Raw genomic sequence first — 13,675 nt, forward strand, 5'->3', positions numbered from 1 at the left:
TTGTGGGGATACGGCTACACCTACACCTACACGGTCATAGGACGAGGATTGGGGATTTCTCGAAACTCGAGATTAGTGGCCAGAATGAGCCTTAGACTAGGGTTGATATTAAATGGGTTAGGTTCTTGGTGTTGGAGGATGACTGAATTCATTATCTACTGCTCTAGACTGGCTATTGTTGTGTTCGTTACAGCGGAGTAAAGGTAGTATAGTGTAGTGAAGTCTAAAGCGAAGATGACGTGAAGGGGTCATGTCGTAACTGAGTCTAGGTCCACTCTCTATGTGCAAAGTCTGTGTCCCCTGATGCCGACATGTGAGGCGGGATGGACGGCACGTTGTTGACGCCTGCTACCGAGAGAGACGGTCTCAGTCGCAGCCTTGTTGCTAGGGTATCAATTGTTCATTCATGTTCAGCTCAGCTCGCTCAGCTCCACACCCCCAAAAGACCACGGCCTGATCGTGGGCTTGGGCCAGACCGTCGTCATCGGACCAAATTTACCAACAATCCATAGAAACACGCTCAATGCGGGTTGTACTTGTCCTTCCAGATCCTGTCATCATCCATCAAAACGTCATGTCAGCCTGAGTATTTCACTCGGTAGTGTAGTTCAAAAAGAGGGGAACGGGCAGTTGGTTGGCTGGAAGCGTCCCGGTCAAAACTCCACGAGCGCCTATCAATGCCCCCCTCCCCCATCCGCTGCAGGTGATGAGAAGACTACTAGGTAAGAACCTACCAAGAATTTCCCAAGGTTTTGCTCCCTTTCTCCTCCGCCAATCGATAGTATTTGGCGGCCGCGAACTATGTCCCCAAATTAGTTCCTATCTTTTCTCCATTGAGACCACCCCAAAAGTCCAGAGTGATGCGAACGAGCCTCAAAATTTTGATGCCCGAGCTGAACGGCCCCCAGTGGTAAGGAACTTACTTTGTCCTTCTTCCCTCCAAACCCTTCCAGGTAGCACCAAGCAACCTCGTTCATCGCGTCCGTATCGCCGAGGTTGGCGGCGGTCTCATAGTACTGTCGTGCCGCGACGGGGTCCTTCTTGACGCCCCAGCCATTCCTAAAGCAGTTGGCCAGCTCGAAGATCGCCAGCGTCAGTTCGCCCTTGGCCGCTCCTCCTTTCTTGATGCCGGCCTGGAGCGCCTCGGACTCGACCGAGGCCGAATTGGCCGCCGCGGCCGACAGATACGTAATCGCCTTGTCCTGGTCTGGCGCGCATCCCCAACCATGTCTAAGAACGGGGGTCAGTCAGTGTCAGACTGATGAATTTCACCGAGCCAACGAAAACCGTAGTCAGGTCTTACCGAAGTGCAAGCCCATAGAGCACTTGACTGAGGGCATTGTTGGCCCCTTCAGGATCGGCTAAGCGACCAAACATCTCAGTGGATCGTTCCAGATCTACCGTCATGCACACAATGTTAGCGATGACCGCACAGCCCTAAAAAACTCCCGCAAAGGACGAACACATACCTCCAGCCTCATGCAGTCGAATAGCCTCCTGGATATTAACCTATTCTCGCCCCGCGTCCCGCGTCAGCCACACAACCCCTTGTTATCCTCCCACCCAGAACGGCAAGAACTTACATCGCCATCCGGATCATTAATCCGACTGCAACTCGAACTCCGTGACCGCGACGCCACCGCCCCGTCCATCCCAAACCCCGTGGGCGTGGTGGAACCGGTCGGCGACAAACACGCCGCGAACTGCGGATTCCGTTGCACCAGCACCGTCGCCCGCCGCTCCCACTCGGCCTCCACATCCTCGCGCGCCGCCGCCGCAGCATCGCCATCCCCCTTCCCACCACTAGTGATTATCCGCGGGAGATCCGGCGGGACGTTCACGGACGAGGAGCTCGAACTCCGCGACCACCCGCCGCCGCCGCCGCTACCACCGCTACCACCGCCGCGGTCGAGATGCAGCAGATGCGACAGCCGGCCTTCGCCCCGGGCTCGCGGCGGGGACGTCACGCCTGAGGATTGTGAGGGAGCTCGCGACCGACGGAAGGGGTTGAGGGATTTGCGATGGTGGGAGGACGGCGGGGAAACAGCCGCAAGTTGTTGTTCTGTTGTGGTGGTTGTGGTTGGTGCAGAGGGGTCCGGGGCATCACCCTCGAAGACGGGCGGGCGGATCACTTCTTGGGTGGTGGTGTCGGTGCGGATGAAGGTGAATTGCGGGACGGTGGGATTGCTGCTGTTCACGGGCGTGGTGGGTGCCATCATCCCTCCTCCAGCTGTGGTGGACCCATACTGGGTGGTAGAGGTGGATGTGTTGGTGTTGAGGAATTCCTTATGACGTTGGAGCTTGTCGCGAAGTGGCATTGTTGCGCAACCCGGGGGAGAAGAGCCACGGAAGTATACGGCTTATCGCGGAGGGAATGGGAAAAAGTGGAGACGGGGGGGGTTTTTTCTTGCCGGGTTGGGATTTCCCCTTGGGGAGAGGGGAGGGAAAGGGAGAGGGATTTTGGAGGAAGAATTAGGGAAGTAGCAGGCACGATGAGATTGAAGATTATACGTAGCAGTAGTTGTAGTGATCGGAAAAGCAGGAGTAGGAGTAGTCGAAGTTAAACCAGTGAGATTCACTGCCAGCCTTCTCTTCTTTGACCTCTTACTTCTCGGGGTGTGCGGCGGCGGGCTGCAGCAGGCATAACAAGAATAAAAATAATAAGCGCTGGAATGGGGGGGGTTCGAAGAGGCTGAGGGTGCAGAAAGAAAGTCTGTTCCAACCACAATCATCAGTCAATCTTTCTATCCCATCGAATCGATCATAATAATAAGACCCGGTGGTTATAAGGGGAATTTCATCCACGGCCCAAAGCCAACCCATGGTTGGACCAGTTCACCCCCGGCTGTCGGCTTGGCGGCAATTTCTTTCATCGCGTTTTAATTGCTTTTTGTCACATATTGAATACTCAAAGTGATGAGGTGAGACGTTGATGGCAGTGCTTGTACTGGACGTACGTGGCGTGTCGTTGCACAGACACCCCTGCTGATTCATTGTGTCCATTCAGTTAGTATTCGTCATGAGGTTAGGTGTATTTCGATCGTTCCATATATTATATTGTTGCATGGCTAGCCTGGAAGTCTATCTCTGCAAGTCATAGGTACATGTTGAGAATTGCAATAGCAGGCAGAGCTCAGACTCAGACTACTCGGTGTCCTAGCGGTCAAGTTACAGTTACGACTAATAATCTTGGATTATTGCTGAAGTCGAAGCTTTATTCGTAAGCTCTTACTGGCATACCATGATTGTCGACCAATGGTACTTGGTTTTTCTAACTGGTAACAGAAATGATCTTTAATTTGTACATGAGTCTTATAGCAAAGCTATCCATGTCGAGTGCATTTACTGAGCCTTGGAAGACATGATGCCTGGATCGAATATTAGTATCCGATGAGAGCACGGACAAATCATCAACTTACGCTCAACATCAGCAACGCTCTGCTGGAGGATCTGCTGGAGAACCTTGGGGTTCTCGAGCTCCTTGTGGATCTTAGCGATGACGCTGTCAGCAAGCTCGCGCTGCTGGCGCTGCTTGACCTGACCCTCGTAGCGGACCCAAGAGTCAAGGACCTGCTTGGCCTCGGTGGCCAGAGCAGTGCGCTGCTCGAGCTCGTAGGCCTTGGCCTCAAGCTGGGCGGTTTCCTACGTCATCGTCAGCAATGGCCCACACACTCGACGCCAGAGATGGGTGCTCGGAGATGAGCAGCAAGGGAGAGGGTACCTTGGAAACAGCAAAGAGCTGCTTGGTGACCTCAACGACACCGGATAGCTCCTTGACGTTCTCCATACGCTGCTTGACAGCGTTGGTGTGGTCGGCACGGGCAGCGTTGAGGATGTCCTTGTGCTTCTGGACCTGACCCTCAGCCCACTCACGGTAAGCAGGACCACCGTACTTGAAGACGGCAGTGAAGACGCTGAGCAGACAGAAAGCAGCCACGGTTTCCTCGTTCATCACGTAGAGCTCGTTGCTGATGGCGGCGATGGACAGACCGGCGGCGGCGGAGAGGGTGGCAGTCTTGGAGACCAGGGAGTTGCCGGGGAGAGCATCGAGGATGGACTGAGCCTTCTTCTTGGGATCCTCAGTAGGGACGCTGGAGGCCGAACGGGACGCGGTCAAGGTGGCAGTGATGGGAGCGACATTGCGCGTGGGAAGGGTCGGCCGCAACCGGGCGGCACCTAGCGGAGGGGTTAATTGTTAATGGCCAATGTCAAGTGGGTAGACCAGGCTTCAAGTAAGAGCGGGCATACCGAGGGTGCTCTTAGCCAAACGCGAAGCCATTGTAGCGATGGACAGGAACCTTGACAGGGTGTGGATGGGTTTGGAACGGAAATGAGGAGACTGAGTGAGGTTCGGGATGGCGGTTTGGGCGGTGCGGAAGACACTAAACCCCTTTGGGGCTGGTGTCGTGGGCCGGAGAAACCGCCTAACCGAGGAGCAGGAGATTCTCTCTTTCTCTTCTTATCCCCAAAAAATTATGGTTGATCTCGGAAAAGAAAAGTGGCCCTGCGGTGGACTAGCGCTCCTCCATTCAACGCCCGTTTTGCGATTTGTCGATTCTGTCCACGATGCCTGCCCCGATCGCCACGGCTACGGCCTCCAAGAAAAGAAAGAATGTCAAGGAAAGCGGCGTGCCTTCGTCGAAACGCCGTGCCGTCGCGGACACTGAGTCCGCCGATGCGACGGCCGACATCCAGCGGCTGGAAGACCAAATCTCCGAATCGCGGAAGCACTACAACAACATCGCAACCCTGATTTCCAAGCTCACCACCCAAGGATCTGCCAAGAAACCGAATGTCCCCGCTGCGTTGGCTCTGTGTCGTGTATTCAGTCGATTGATCGCGGGAGGAAACTTGACCGAGTCAAGCCGGGCCGCCGAGAACGAAAAGATTATTGTTGCGTGGTTGAAGGAGCGGCTCAAGGAATATCAGAAAGCCCTGCTCTCTATCATTCGCGAGAGCGATCCTTCGTCTCAGGTTCGTTCCTGCGATGCCATCTTCAACGTGCCCAGAAATATACTAAATGTCGGTCGAATAGAACACCGCCTTAACCTTGTGTCTCTGCATCGTCAACGAGCGCGCCACACATCTTCCCGGAGAAGAAGGTATCTGGTTGACGGGTCTATTCAAGAACGTCGTGGAAGCGGTTGTGGAGGCCAACAATGGCCAAGCGGTGCTGTCCGACTTCATCGAGAAGGCCAAGGAGTTCGAGGACGTGCGCTACTACACCTTCATACAGATCTCGTATGGCAACCCCGTTCATACCGCTCGCACGGTCTCATCAAGCTAACGTCTGGTCTCAAGTGAATACGCAAGCACTCCACGCAGCTCCGAAACCATCGACACATTGATCACCATCCTGTCGGCATGCGACTCGATACCCACGCCCGAGCACGAGTTCGAGAGCTTCTACACGAAAACCAGCCAGAGCAACAAGCGGGTGGTGTCGGCGAAGTCGCACAAGAAGCACGCGCAGGACGCCTGGCTGGCGATCCTGCGCAACACCCTGTCGGAGACGCAACGCAAGCATCTGCTGCGGATCATGGTGCACAACATCGAGCCGTGGTTCCTGCGGCCGGAGCTGCTGATGGACTTCCTGACGGACTCGTACAACGTGGGCGGGGCGACCTCGCTGCTGGCGCTGTCGGGGCTGTTCTACCTGATCCAGGAGAAGAACCTGGACTACCCGCAGTTCTACCCGAAGCTGTACTCGCTGCTGGACGCGGACCTGCTGCACTCGAAGCACCGGTCGCGCTTCTTCCGCCTGATGAACACCTTCCTCGCCTCGACCCATCTCCCCGCCGCCCTCATCGCCAGCTTCATCAAGCGCCTCGCCCGCCTCGCCCTCAACGCCCCGCCGCCCGCCATCGTCGCCATCGCCCCCTTCATCTACAACCTCCTCAAGGAGCACCCTACCTGCGCCTTCATGCTGCACCGGCCCATCCGCGACGCCGACCGCCAGGCCCTCCTCGCCGCCCGCGGCATGGACGACCCCTACGACCCGCGCGAGCCCGACCCCGTCCGCTCCCGCGCCCTCGACAGCAGTCTGTGGGAGCTCGAGACCCTGCAGTCGCACTACCACCCCAACGTCGCGGCGATTGTCCGCATCCTTGCCGAGCAGTTCACCAAGCAGTTCTACCACCTCGAGGACTTCCTCGACTACACCTACCAGGGCATGCTGCAGGCCGAGCTGGGCTCCGAGGAGAAGCCGTTCAAGCGCATCCCCGTCGTCGAGTACCAGATCCCCCGCCGCATATTCACAGACCGTCTGCTGGAGGAGGATGGCGGCGAGGATACCGCGCCGGGCAGTTTGCTTCGAGGGCTGTGGGAGTTTGCATAGGCGGGGTTAGGAAGCGGCGCAGGGTTTACGACTTAAAAGCAAGATATCAACTAACTTACTGTACATAACTAGAAATATATCTCTATCCATATCTTCCATCACTTGTTTAAGGATTGTAGTTCCCTCCGGACTTCAGAAGGGGGGAAAGATAGTAAGCAATTGCTAATTCTAATCTATTCTATCTAAGCAACAAGATCCGCATTCTAACTAGCATGATTGCACGAAGGAGTGTGGTGGTAGTGGTAATATCGCTGCCCTCCTAACCGGGGAAGGAAGCACAAGGGTAAAAAAAAATCAAAAAGTCTATCAGTTCATCGCAAAAAAACGGGCGAGCCATTTTCAGTCAGACGAATGACGCAGCCGACGATCATAATGTTCGGGAAAGATGCACCGGCATCGACAACGACATCCACGCGCCATTCGCCGCGGACCCGGACGACGCGGACGAGGACGACCAAGCCTGCGTCCCCGACACGGCCAACGTACTCACCGGCCTCCGCGTGATATACCGGGTATCCGTCCACGCAGCATCAGCAGCAGCAGCAGCACCCGCCGTGACACCCGCCGTGGCCCCCGTCGACCCCTCGTCCTCGCCCCCCGGATAATAGTCACAGTAGACATCCAACGCAAACACCCCGCGCTTGAGATCGTCCAGCAACTCATCACTAACCTTGACGGGGATGGCCTCGAGCCGCGCGCGCATCTGGGCCAGAATCGCCTGGGCCTTTTTCCTCCGGCGCCGGCGCCGCACCCCGACCTCGTCCTCCATGCGCTCGAGCAATCCCAGAATCTCGCGCTCGGTGTGCAGCGCCGTCGCGACGGCGTGGTGCACCCGCTGCGTCAGCTGGTGCAGGTCGTTGGCCACGGCGCGGAACAGCGCGTCGATGCGGCCCAGCGCCTGCGTGACGTGCGCGGCCAGCGCGCGCCCGAACCGCCGCCCGTAGTACCGGTTCCAGAACTCGATCCAGTGGAGCAGGCCGATGCGGGATTTGCGGAGGCGGGTTAGCTCGAGGATCGTGATTACGTTGCGGCAGAGGGTCAGGGTGTAGAGGGCTGTGCGGCGGGTGGTTTCGATGAGGTGGTGGTGCGCGGGGGTTGGCGTTGGGGTTGGGATTGTGCTGCTGGTGGTCGTTGTGGTGCTGTCATGGTTTTTGAGGCGGTAGAATCTTTGGGTTTGCGAGGTGGTGGTTGTTGGGGTCGTGGGGGCTGTTTCCAATGGAAGGCTCTGGGCTGTTGGTGCTGAGGGGGTGTGGGTTAGGGTTGCTGGTGTGGTAGTGGAGGTTGATGGTGAGGATGATGATACACCGGGCACAGGTATCACGGATATGCCTGCTTGTAACATTCCAGATGCTGGGTTTTGAAATAGTCCTGGCTCAGATCATAGAAGAGAAGTGGCGAATCGAAAGCTGAGTCTGGGTGGTAGCGACAGACGAGGTTATGAGGGTGTGGAAACGAGCGTGGCAGATGTTAACGAGTGACTCGACTTTTTTTTACGCCATTGGTATATAGAGTGTCAAGAATGGTAGTTGGTTTCGAAGCGAGAAGGAGACAGAGAGAGAGTAAGAAGAGATCATGGTGACAGGATCCTCAATCAGGGTTGAGGTCGTCCTTTTCTTTCTCTTTCACCTTCCCCATCCCCCATCGTGGAAGGAACAGACGAGCGTGCAGTGGGAACTCGGAAAGCAACAGTAACCTTCGTGAGAAAGACCCAGTGATGCATCCGGTCACTGGACCCATCATTGAAGCTTGATGAACTTGCATCGGGCTGAAAAGCCGATTAACTTTGGCAGTCGACCCCGTGCAATGCGTGCTGGAGGTGAAGTCCGCTGCATCTCCGCTTTCGGTAATCGGCAGCCGGCATCGGGAGATTCGGGGGCAGATGTCACCGTTGCGATTCTTAAATCGTCCCGATAGTGAGCGAGCGATTCCGCAAGAAGTCTGGCTTGGTTGAGGAGCGAGTCGGCAAAGCGAGACTTTAGGTCTGCTGTGTGTCTGTTCAGCAGAGGTGATGCCGTAAACGTCCTGTGCCTGAACGGCAACCCGTCTTGGGGGCCTGTCGATGCGCCAAGACTTGGTATAGAAGATCGGGCCTGCATGAACCACATGCTAGCTAACCGGGTGACTTCATCAGCGGTGATGATCGGTCAGGGGTAAGATGAGCGAAGGTTGCCTCGATCGTGGCTGATATGGGGTTGATCTGCTGCTCTCTCCACTCATTTGCTGTGTTGCCCCTTGCAGGTAAACACCCTCCACCCGCATTGACATTTTTCCCCAAGGTGGAAAATCAAAACAATGAGTCTACTTTGTGTAGGAAGTGGTGTTTGGCAGCTTGAAGGCCTTTCTACCTCCTATCAAGGTGTCTGAAGTGAGGGAGTGATTATGCTCAGAACCCTATTCCCATGACGTGCCACAAGGACATAGTATAGTGCTCATGCCATCGACGGCTCTTCAATTCTCATTCATGGCGAAGTAGGACTCTTGACCTCTCTCATTGCTGTGCTTTCTTCCTCTGGATCATCACGAGCCACGCAGCAGTGCTTGCATTCCTGGACGATCCAAGGGACCATTCTGAGAGAACGAACCACACGGCAGTAGACAGTATCCAGTCAGCACCTGGATGACACAAACAGCTACTCCCAGCACTGCTGCTCGGATGGTATTGTCGGCAGTACAGCATGAGTCGAGCTTTTCATGATGAACTCACTCTCTTGTGGGCTAATATCCTGAGCGCCACCCGTAAAGCCACGAGCGAGCAGTAGTAGACCTTGTAATTGTGCTGCTCAGTCATTCCCCAGCTTGTTGTTGTACTCATGCCGGGTACGAGCCCTCCTTCAGGAATGCTACAAACCAAGCCCGGCATGTGCGCCCTTTCGCCTCCATTGGCATTCAGGCAGACCTATTGTTTGGCAACGCGTTGTTTTGGTCGTCAATAAAGATCTATCTTCTGGCTGAAGCCTTCTGACGGCCTTTCGTCTTCTACCTTGCTCTCGCCCTCCTACTCGACCACAGATACTTCGCGCCAGTCCTGGGTCCGACAAGTCAACGAGGTACGTATTGTTGTTTTCGATACTAACCACAGCGAAGAAGGCATAGTCTGTGTCTTTCGATATCTAGCAGGTCCACAAGATTCAGTCGGGTTCCTTTGATATCGCTCTGCATCCCAGAAATCTCTCTGCAGCGGGAATATTGTCATCCAAGGCACTCAACACGTGAAGATCATCTTTCTCATATCAGTCTATCACGACTCAATATCAAGATGCGCGCGTCAAACTCTCTTGTTGCGGCCTTCGCATGCCTGGCTCAGATCGGGATTGCCGAAGCAGCTTTGTCTTTCACCCAATGGCCCTCGGTCATTCATGCTGGCCAGCCTACCACTCTGAAGTGGCAGACGGACTCGGATGCTGTACGGCTGCTACCACTCCTTGACGTTGTTTTCCATTCGCTAACGCTTAATTTAGCCCGTGACCGTCACACTGCGGAAGGGCAATTCTCAGAACTTGGACACCGTCCAGACCCTGGCAAGCAATGCCCAGGGAGGCTCCTTCACCTGGACTCCGGACTCGACGATAGAGAACGGCGACGACTATGCCTTCCAGATCCAGCAGAACGGCTATGTGAACTACTCGGGGCTTTTACAGGTCACCGACGGGTCCCCAGCTACCCCAGCTACCAAGGCTGCGTCCACCCCAGTCCTCAAACCCAGCCCAACAACGCTGGTAGCCTCGGTTGTCCCTCCAGCTCCTAGCCCTGCAGCCCCGACCGCAACTGCATACCCCACCGACACAGCCCCTCACGATGAGATGCAGACAGTCCAGAAGGGCAATGATGGCCAGACTTTCACCGTCAATGCCGCCAACGACCCCAGTGCGAATGCAGCCGGAGCCGCCAACAGCAAGACTGCTATGGCTGCTTATATGCAGAGTGGTGCTGCCTCTGTTCGCGCGACGGGAATGGGCTTCGTGTTGGGTGCTCTCGCCATGGTGGTTTACCTCGTCTAGTAGACTTGGACGAACTTCCCGGGTGCGCTTGGCAGACATCGAACTTTGTTCTACTTGGTTGTCAGAACTTGGTTCGTGTGTGCCTAGGTTAATCGTTCTTCTTCAGATCAACTCGCATGAGACCGAGCGGTGCTGGGATTGCTCTGGGCGACAGGCGTTGGTTGAGGTTTTCATTTTTGCTTCTCTTTCCCTTCTGTTGTGTATATATATCTCTTTCCAGACACCACAGGGGTCGGGCCGAGAGTGAGCCACAATCCTTTTCTCCGGACTGGGCTTGCAGATCAGCTCCAGACGCCCTCAAAGTGCTCGATTTTTGTGCGATCAGATTGAATAATCCACAGTGCTGCCGCTGCCGCTGCTATTAATAAATGATCGGACAGGACTGAATTGTACTTTGTTTGTAGATGACAGTTCCGAACGGTAGTCAGGCAGACCAAACCTTGAAGGGAAGAAGACAAAGGATTGGGTGTCTTGAACATGACCGGTCATTAGTTGACCAGTTGAGTTGGTTACCTAGTTAGTGGCGGCAATGAGAGTTTAGACTTGACAGCCGATCGATCATATTATTCATTTAGTGGGAGGATTCTTGATTGTTACCAGTCATTCATTATCTATCATCTTCTAAGTTACTTACTCCATACTATTCTTTGAATAAGACTACACTTCCTCTCACTTACTCTTTTACTTTCTGTTCTTCTTCCTCCACCTCCTCCTCCTCCTCTTCTTCTTTTCTTTCTGTCTTCCTTTCGTTTATTCTAAACTACTAGTTTTACCAGCTTTGGGATCATTCCTTCTTCAGTGTCTATCTATTCTTACTGGACCTGCCAGGATCTTCAGATTAATCAGCCCAGTTTGTGCTGGCGCCACCCCACGTTGTGCTTGGACAGTGACGGTATGTTTTGGGAAGCAATTTACATCCGTACCTACAGACCAACTTCCTCATCGATCGATTTTTCTGCTGCATTTCTTCACCCTCTTCCAGCACGTCCCTCTCCCTCGTCCACCACCCGCAACTCCCCCCTCGGAGAATATTTGTGATGTCTCGGCGATGAATAAGCATCAGACTGACCATCATTTAACTGTTCCTGCTGCAGATCTCCTGCAATCAAGCCTTGATCCACTTCGTGGTATGTGCTTTTCTGCTCTCCCCCTTCTTTCGACCTGTGTCGTCGCCATTCAATCGTCGTCGTCCGCACCATTCGTCCCCTTTCCCTGCCACTTCCACCCCTTCCAACAATTTCTTTGTTGACTTCCCCCGGGTGGGTGTGCGCTGTGAGCTGCGTTTGGTTTGGTTTGGCTTGGTTGTGTTTACAGGATCGGGGCCGGGCTGGTTGTCAAAATCCAAATTGCCTTCCTTCCCTTCTTCCCCTTACTGCGGCCCAACAAAACGCCTGTTCTCCGGCCTGGGTTCACTCCCCTCTTCCTTCTCTGGAGCAGGTTCCTGCTTCGGATTCCTGCTCCGCTCTTCTTCTCCTGCACCTTTGCCAATTGCGGCGCTATCACCTTCATCCCAGAACCCAAAGTGACATTCCACCCCATTTCCCGTTATGGTCGGAATGGCCCGATTCGGTCGGGGCAAGAAGTCACCCAAGCCAGGAACCACCCATGCTGACCCGGACATGCTTTCGCTGCCTACGTCAGATCCCCGTCGAGCGCCTCGTGTCAGCCTTCCCCATGTGGAAACGCAGCTGAATATGCATCAATACAATGGACTCTTCAATGAAATCTCTACCCCAAACCAGCTGAATGGTGCTCCGCCCGCCGATTCCTCCCCAGGTACGTTTACCTCCGTCTGGATTTGCGACCCAGCGTCGGCTGGATAGACCCTCCAACGGCGCATCGTTCCCCCATAATCTACCGAGGGGCTAACCCCAGTTATGCGTATTGCGAAACAGAACCCGTGAGACCCACGTCCCCCAGCGGCACCAACGGCTTCGCGAACCACGAGACCAACCAAGATCCCCCGGCAACTGAATGGTCGTCGGCTGTCGGTCATGCGGCCACGGGCAAGTCCGGGCGCGTTATCCATAACCTTCAAGAAGAAGTCGCGCGCTTGACTCGGGAGTGTAGTCTCTATCGCTCCCGCGCCGAAGAGACGCAGCGCATGAACGACGCCTTCAAGGTTCAGGTACAGAACATGACCGAACGTCTCCGGAACCTCGAGCAAGCGAACGAGACGAACCTCCATGCGATCGTGCGGAAAGACAAGAAGATTGACGAGCTACGCGCGGAGGTGCAGACCGAGAAGGACCGGAGGGTTCAGGCGGAGGGCGAGGCCAAGAAAGTCAATCAACTGATGGGTTCCGCCCGGGACGATTTCCACCGCAAATGCGCCGAGTTGCAGGAGATCTCCAACCATTCGCGGACCCAGTACGATGTTCTGGCCAAATCGGCACATCGGGAACGAGCGGAACAGCAGAGACGGCTCAAGTCGATCAGGGATGATATCACGACCATGAAGAAGCAGTTCGACGACAAGAACACCAAGCTGGAGCGCTTGGATGCGATCATGGCGGAGAAGGACCGGGAGATTGAGCTCAACCGAGAGCGATTCGACCTGCTGTACGCCAATTTCCAGGTTTACAAGCGGACGCAAGACGAAGATCTCCGAACGCTGATTGAGACGGGCCGGCAAGACAATGCCAAGATCGATGCCGCCCTGACTTCGCTGAAAGAGACCGAAGGAAAGATGAAGTGGGTCATTCAACTCAAGCAGCAAGTCAAAGACGCCCAATGAATATTCCCGAGTCTATGACGGTCTAAGCAATATTTTTTGCCAGGGGCCCCTTGGATTGACAGGCTCAGGTCAACGGCGGGCACGTTGACCACCTTGATTGTGGAAGATCTCGAGCCTGCAATCAAGCAGCATCCCAATGAAAACCCTTCAAATCCGCTGCGTCGACATGGCAGTCGTGATGGGGGACCATGAAATATGCATCTTCTGCATTCCATTCTTGTATTCTTTATTTTTCCCATTTCATCTCCAACCTTCATTTCATCTGTTTCTTACCCACCGTTATTTTATTCATATTTGCTCCCTGGCATATCTCTGGGAGATATAAGGAGTTTGGGAGTGCTTGATACCCTGGGAAACATAGACCGTCATGTCCCTACTTGCCACTATCTTGTTCAAAGTACAGTGCTGTCCAGTTACAATATACTTCAGTATACTTTGATAGATGCCCGTCTATTCATATAAAACATCATGCTAATATGTTCTGTCTTGCACTTCTGAGAACGCCAAACCATCTGGTTGCTTGACGGCAAGGAGGTAAAGGATTAACCGTTGGCTGCATTTATCCGCTTCCTGTTTGATTGCAGTGTCTTCGCGCACTGCAAT

At 54.6% G+C, this 13,675-nt stretch overlaps 6 protein-coding genes across 6 annotated transcripts; 3 read left to right on the top strand and 3 right to left on the bottom strand.

Moving 5' to 3' along the window:
• Positions 1–520: 520 nt before the first annotated feature.
• On the bottom strand, positions 521–2,216 carry BO72DRAFT_380132 (tetratricopeptide repeat protein; the record flags this gene model as incomplete). The annotated part of the gene is made up of 6 exons (XM_040941372.1): positions 521–551; positions 735–799; positions 924–1,230; positions 1,304–1,397; positions 1,470–1,509; positions 1,584–2,216. The coding sequence occupies 6 exons, from the start codon at positions 2,214–2,216 to the stop codon at positions 521–523; spliced, it is 1,170 nt and encodes a 389-aa protein (XP_040800406.1).
• Positions 2,217–3,191: 975 nt separating this feature from the next.
• On the bottom strand, positions 3,192–4,415 carry atp4 (F1F0 ATP synthase subunit 4). The gene is made up of 4 exons (XM_040943121.1): positions 4,249–4,415; positions 3,722–4,176; positions 3,420–3,642; positions 3,192–3,368 (listed from the first exon to the last, which is right to left on the bottom strand). The coding sequence occupies exons 1-4, from the start codon at positions 4,277–4,279 to the stop codon at positions 3,343–3,345; spliced, it is 735 nt and encodes a 244-aa protein (XP_040800407.1). The 5' UTR covers positions 4,280–4,415; the 3' UTR covers positions 3,192–3,342.
• noc4 (ribosome biosynthesis protein NOC4) lies at positions 4,370–6,441 on the top strand. The gene is made up of 3 exons (XM_040939120.1): positions 4,370–4,974; positions 5,036–5,241; positions 5,302–6,441. Exons 1-3 carry the CDS (start codon positions 4,567–4,569, stop codon positions 6,335–6,337), a joined length of 1,650 nt encoding a protein of 549 aa, XP_040800408.1. The 5' UTR covers positions 4,370–4,566; the 3' UTR covers positions 6,338–6,441.
• A 491-nt stretch (positions 6,442–6,932) lies between these two features.
• On the bottom strand, positions 6,933–7,538 carry BO72DRAFT_363052 (uncharacterized protein; the record flags this gene model as incomplete). Its single annotated transcript, XM_040940757.1, has 1 exon — positions 6,933–7,538. A coding segment is annotated over one exon (606 nt), but the record flags the coding sequence as incomplete, so codon positions are not given.
• Positions 7,539–9,280: 1,742 nt separating this feature from the next.
• BO72DRAFT_133751 (GPI anchored serine-threonine rich family protein) lies at positions 9,281–10,496 on the top strand. Its single transcript, XM_040939121.1, has 2 exons — positions 9,281–9,740; positions 9,796–10,496. The coding sequence occupies exons 1-2, from the start codon at positions 9,594–9,596 to the stop codon at positions 10,333–10,335; spliced, it is 687 nt and encodes a 228-aa protein (XP_040800410.1). The 5' UTR covers positions 9,281–9,593; the 3' UTR covers positions 10,336–10,496.
• A 591-nt stretch (positions 10,497–11,087) lies between these two features.
• BO72DRAFT_448906 (uncharacterized protein) lies at positions 11,088–13,521 on the top strand. Its single transcript, XM_040944899.1, has 3 exons — positions 11,088–11,462; positions 11,977–12,111; positions 12,231–13,521. Exons 1-3 carry the CDS (start codon positions 11,384–11,386, stop codon positions 13,070–13,072), a joined length of 1,056 nt encoding a protein of 351 aa, XP_040800411.1. The 5' UTR covers positions 11,088–11,383; the 3' UTR covers positions 13,073–13,521.
• Positions 13,522–13,675: the final 154 nt, after the last annotated feature.

The sequence above is a fragment of the Aspergillus fijiensis genome (assembly GCF_003184825.1).
Source record: "Aspergillus fijiensis CBS 313.89 unplaced genomic scaffold BO72scaffold_29, whole genome shotgun sequence".
In the NCBI taxonomy this organism is placed as follows: domain Eukaryota; kingdom Fungi; phylum Ascomycota; class Eurotiomycetes; order Eurotiales; family Aspergillaceae; genus Aspergillus; species Aspergillus fijiensis.

Coding starts and splice junctions, on each gene's coding strand:
- atp4 (XM_040943121.1), bottom strand. CDS start 4,279: ATGGCTTCGCGTTTGGCTAAGAGCACCCTCG. Junction 3,643..3,721: donor AGCTCTTTGCTGTTTCCAAG/GTACCCTCTCCC, acceptor ACGATGACGTAG/GAAACCGCCCAGCTTGAGGC. Junction 3,369..3,419: donor GAGCGTTGCTGATGTTGAGC/GTAAGTTGATGA, acceptor TATTCGATCCAG/GCATCATGTCTTCCAAGGCT.
- noc4 (XM_040939120.1), top strand. CDS start 4,567: ATGCCTGCCCCGATCGCCACGGCTACGGCCTCCAAGAAAAGAAAGAAT. Junction 4,975..5,035: donor AGAGCGATCCTTCGTCTCAG/GTTCGTTCCTGC, acceptor TCGGTCGAATAG/AACACCGCCTTAACCTTGTG. Junction 5,242..5,301: donor TACACCTTCATACAGATCTC/GTATGGCAACCC, acceptor TCTGGTCTCAAG/TGAATACGCAAGCACTCCAC.
- BO72DRAFT_133751 (XM_040939121.1), top strand. CDS start 9,594: ATGCGCGCGTCAAACTCTCTTGTTGCGGCCTTCGCATGCCTGGCTCAG. Junction 9,741..9,795: donor GGCAGACGGACTCGGATGCT/GTACGGCTGCTA, acceptor CGCTTAATTTAG/CCCGTGACCGTCACACTGCG.
- BO72DRAFT_448906 (XM_040944899.1), top strand. CDS start 11,384: ATGAATAAGCATCAGACTGACCATCATTTAACTGTTCCTGCTGCAGAT. Junction 11,463..11,976: donor AAGCCTTGATCCACTTCGTG/GTATGTGCTTTT, acceptor TGCCTACGTCAG/ATCCCCGTCGAGCGCCTCGT. Junction 12,112..12,230: donor GCCCGCCGATTCCTCCCCAG/GTACGTTTACCT, acceptor ATTGCGAAACAG/AACCCGTGAGACCCACGTCC.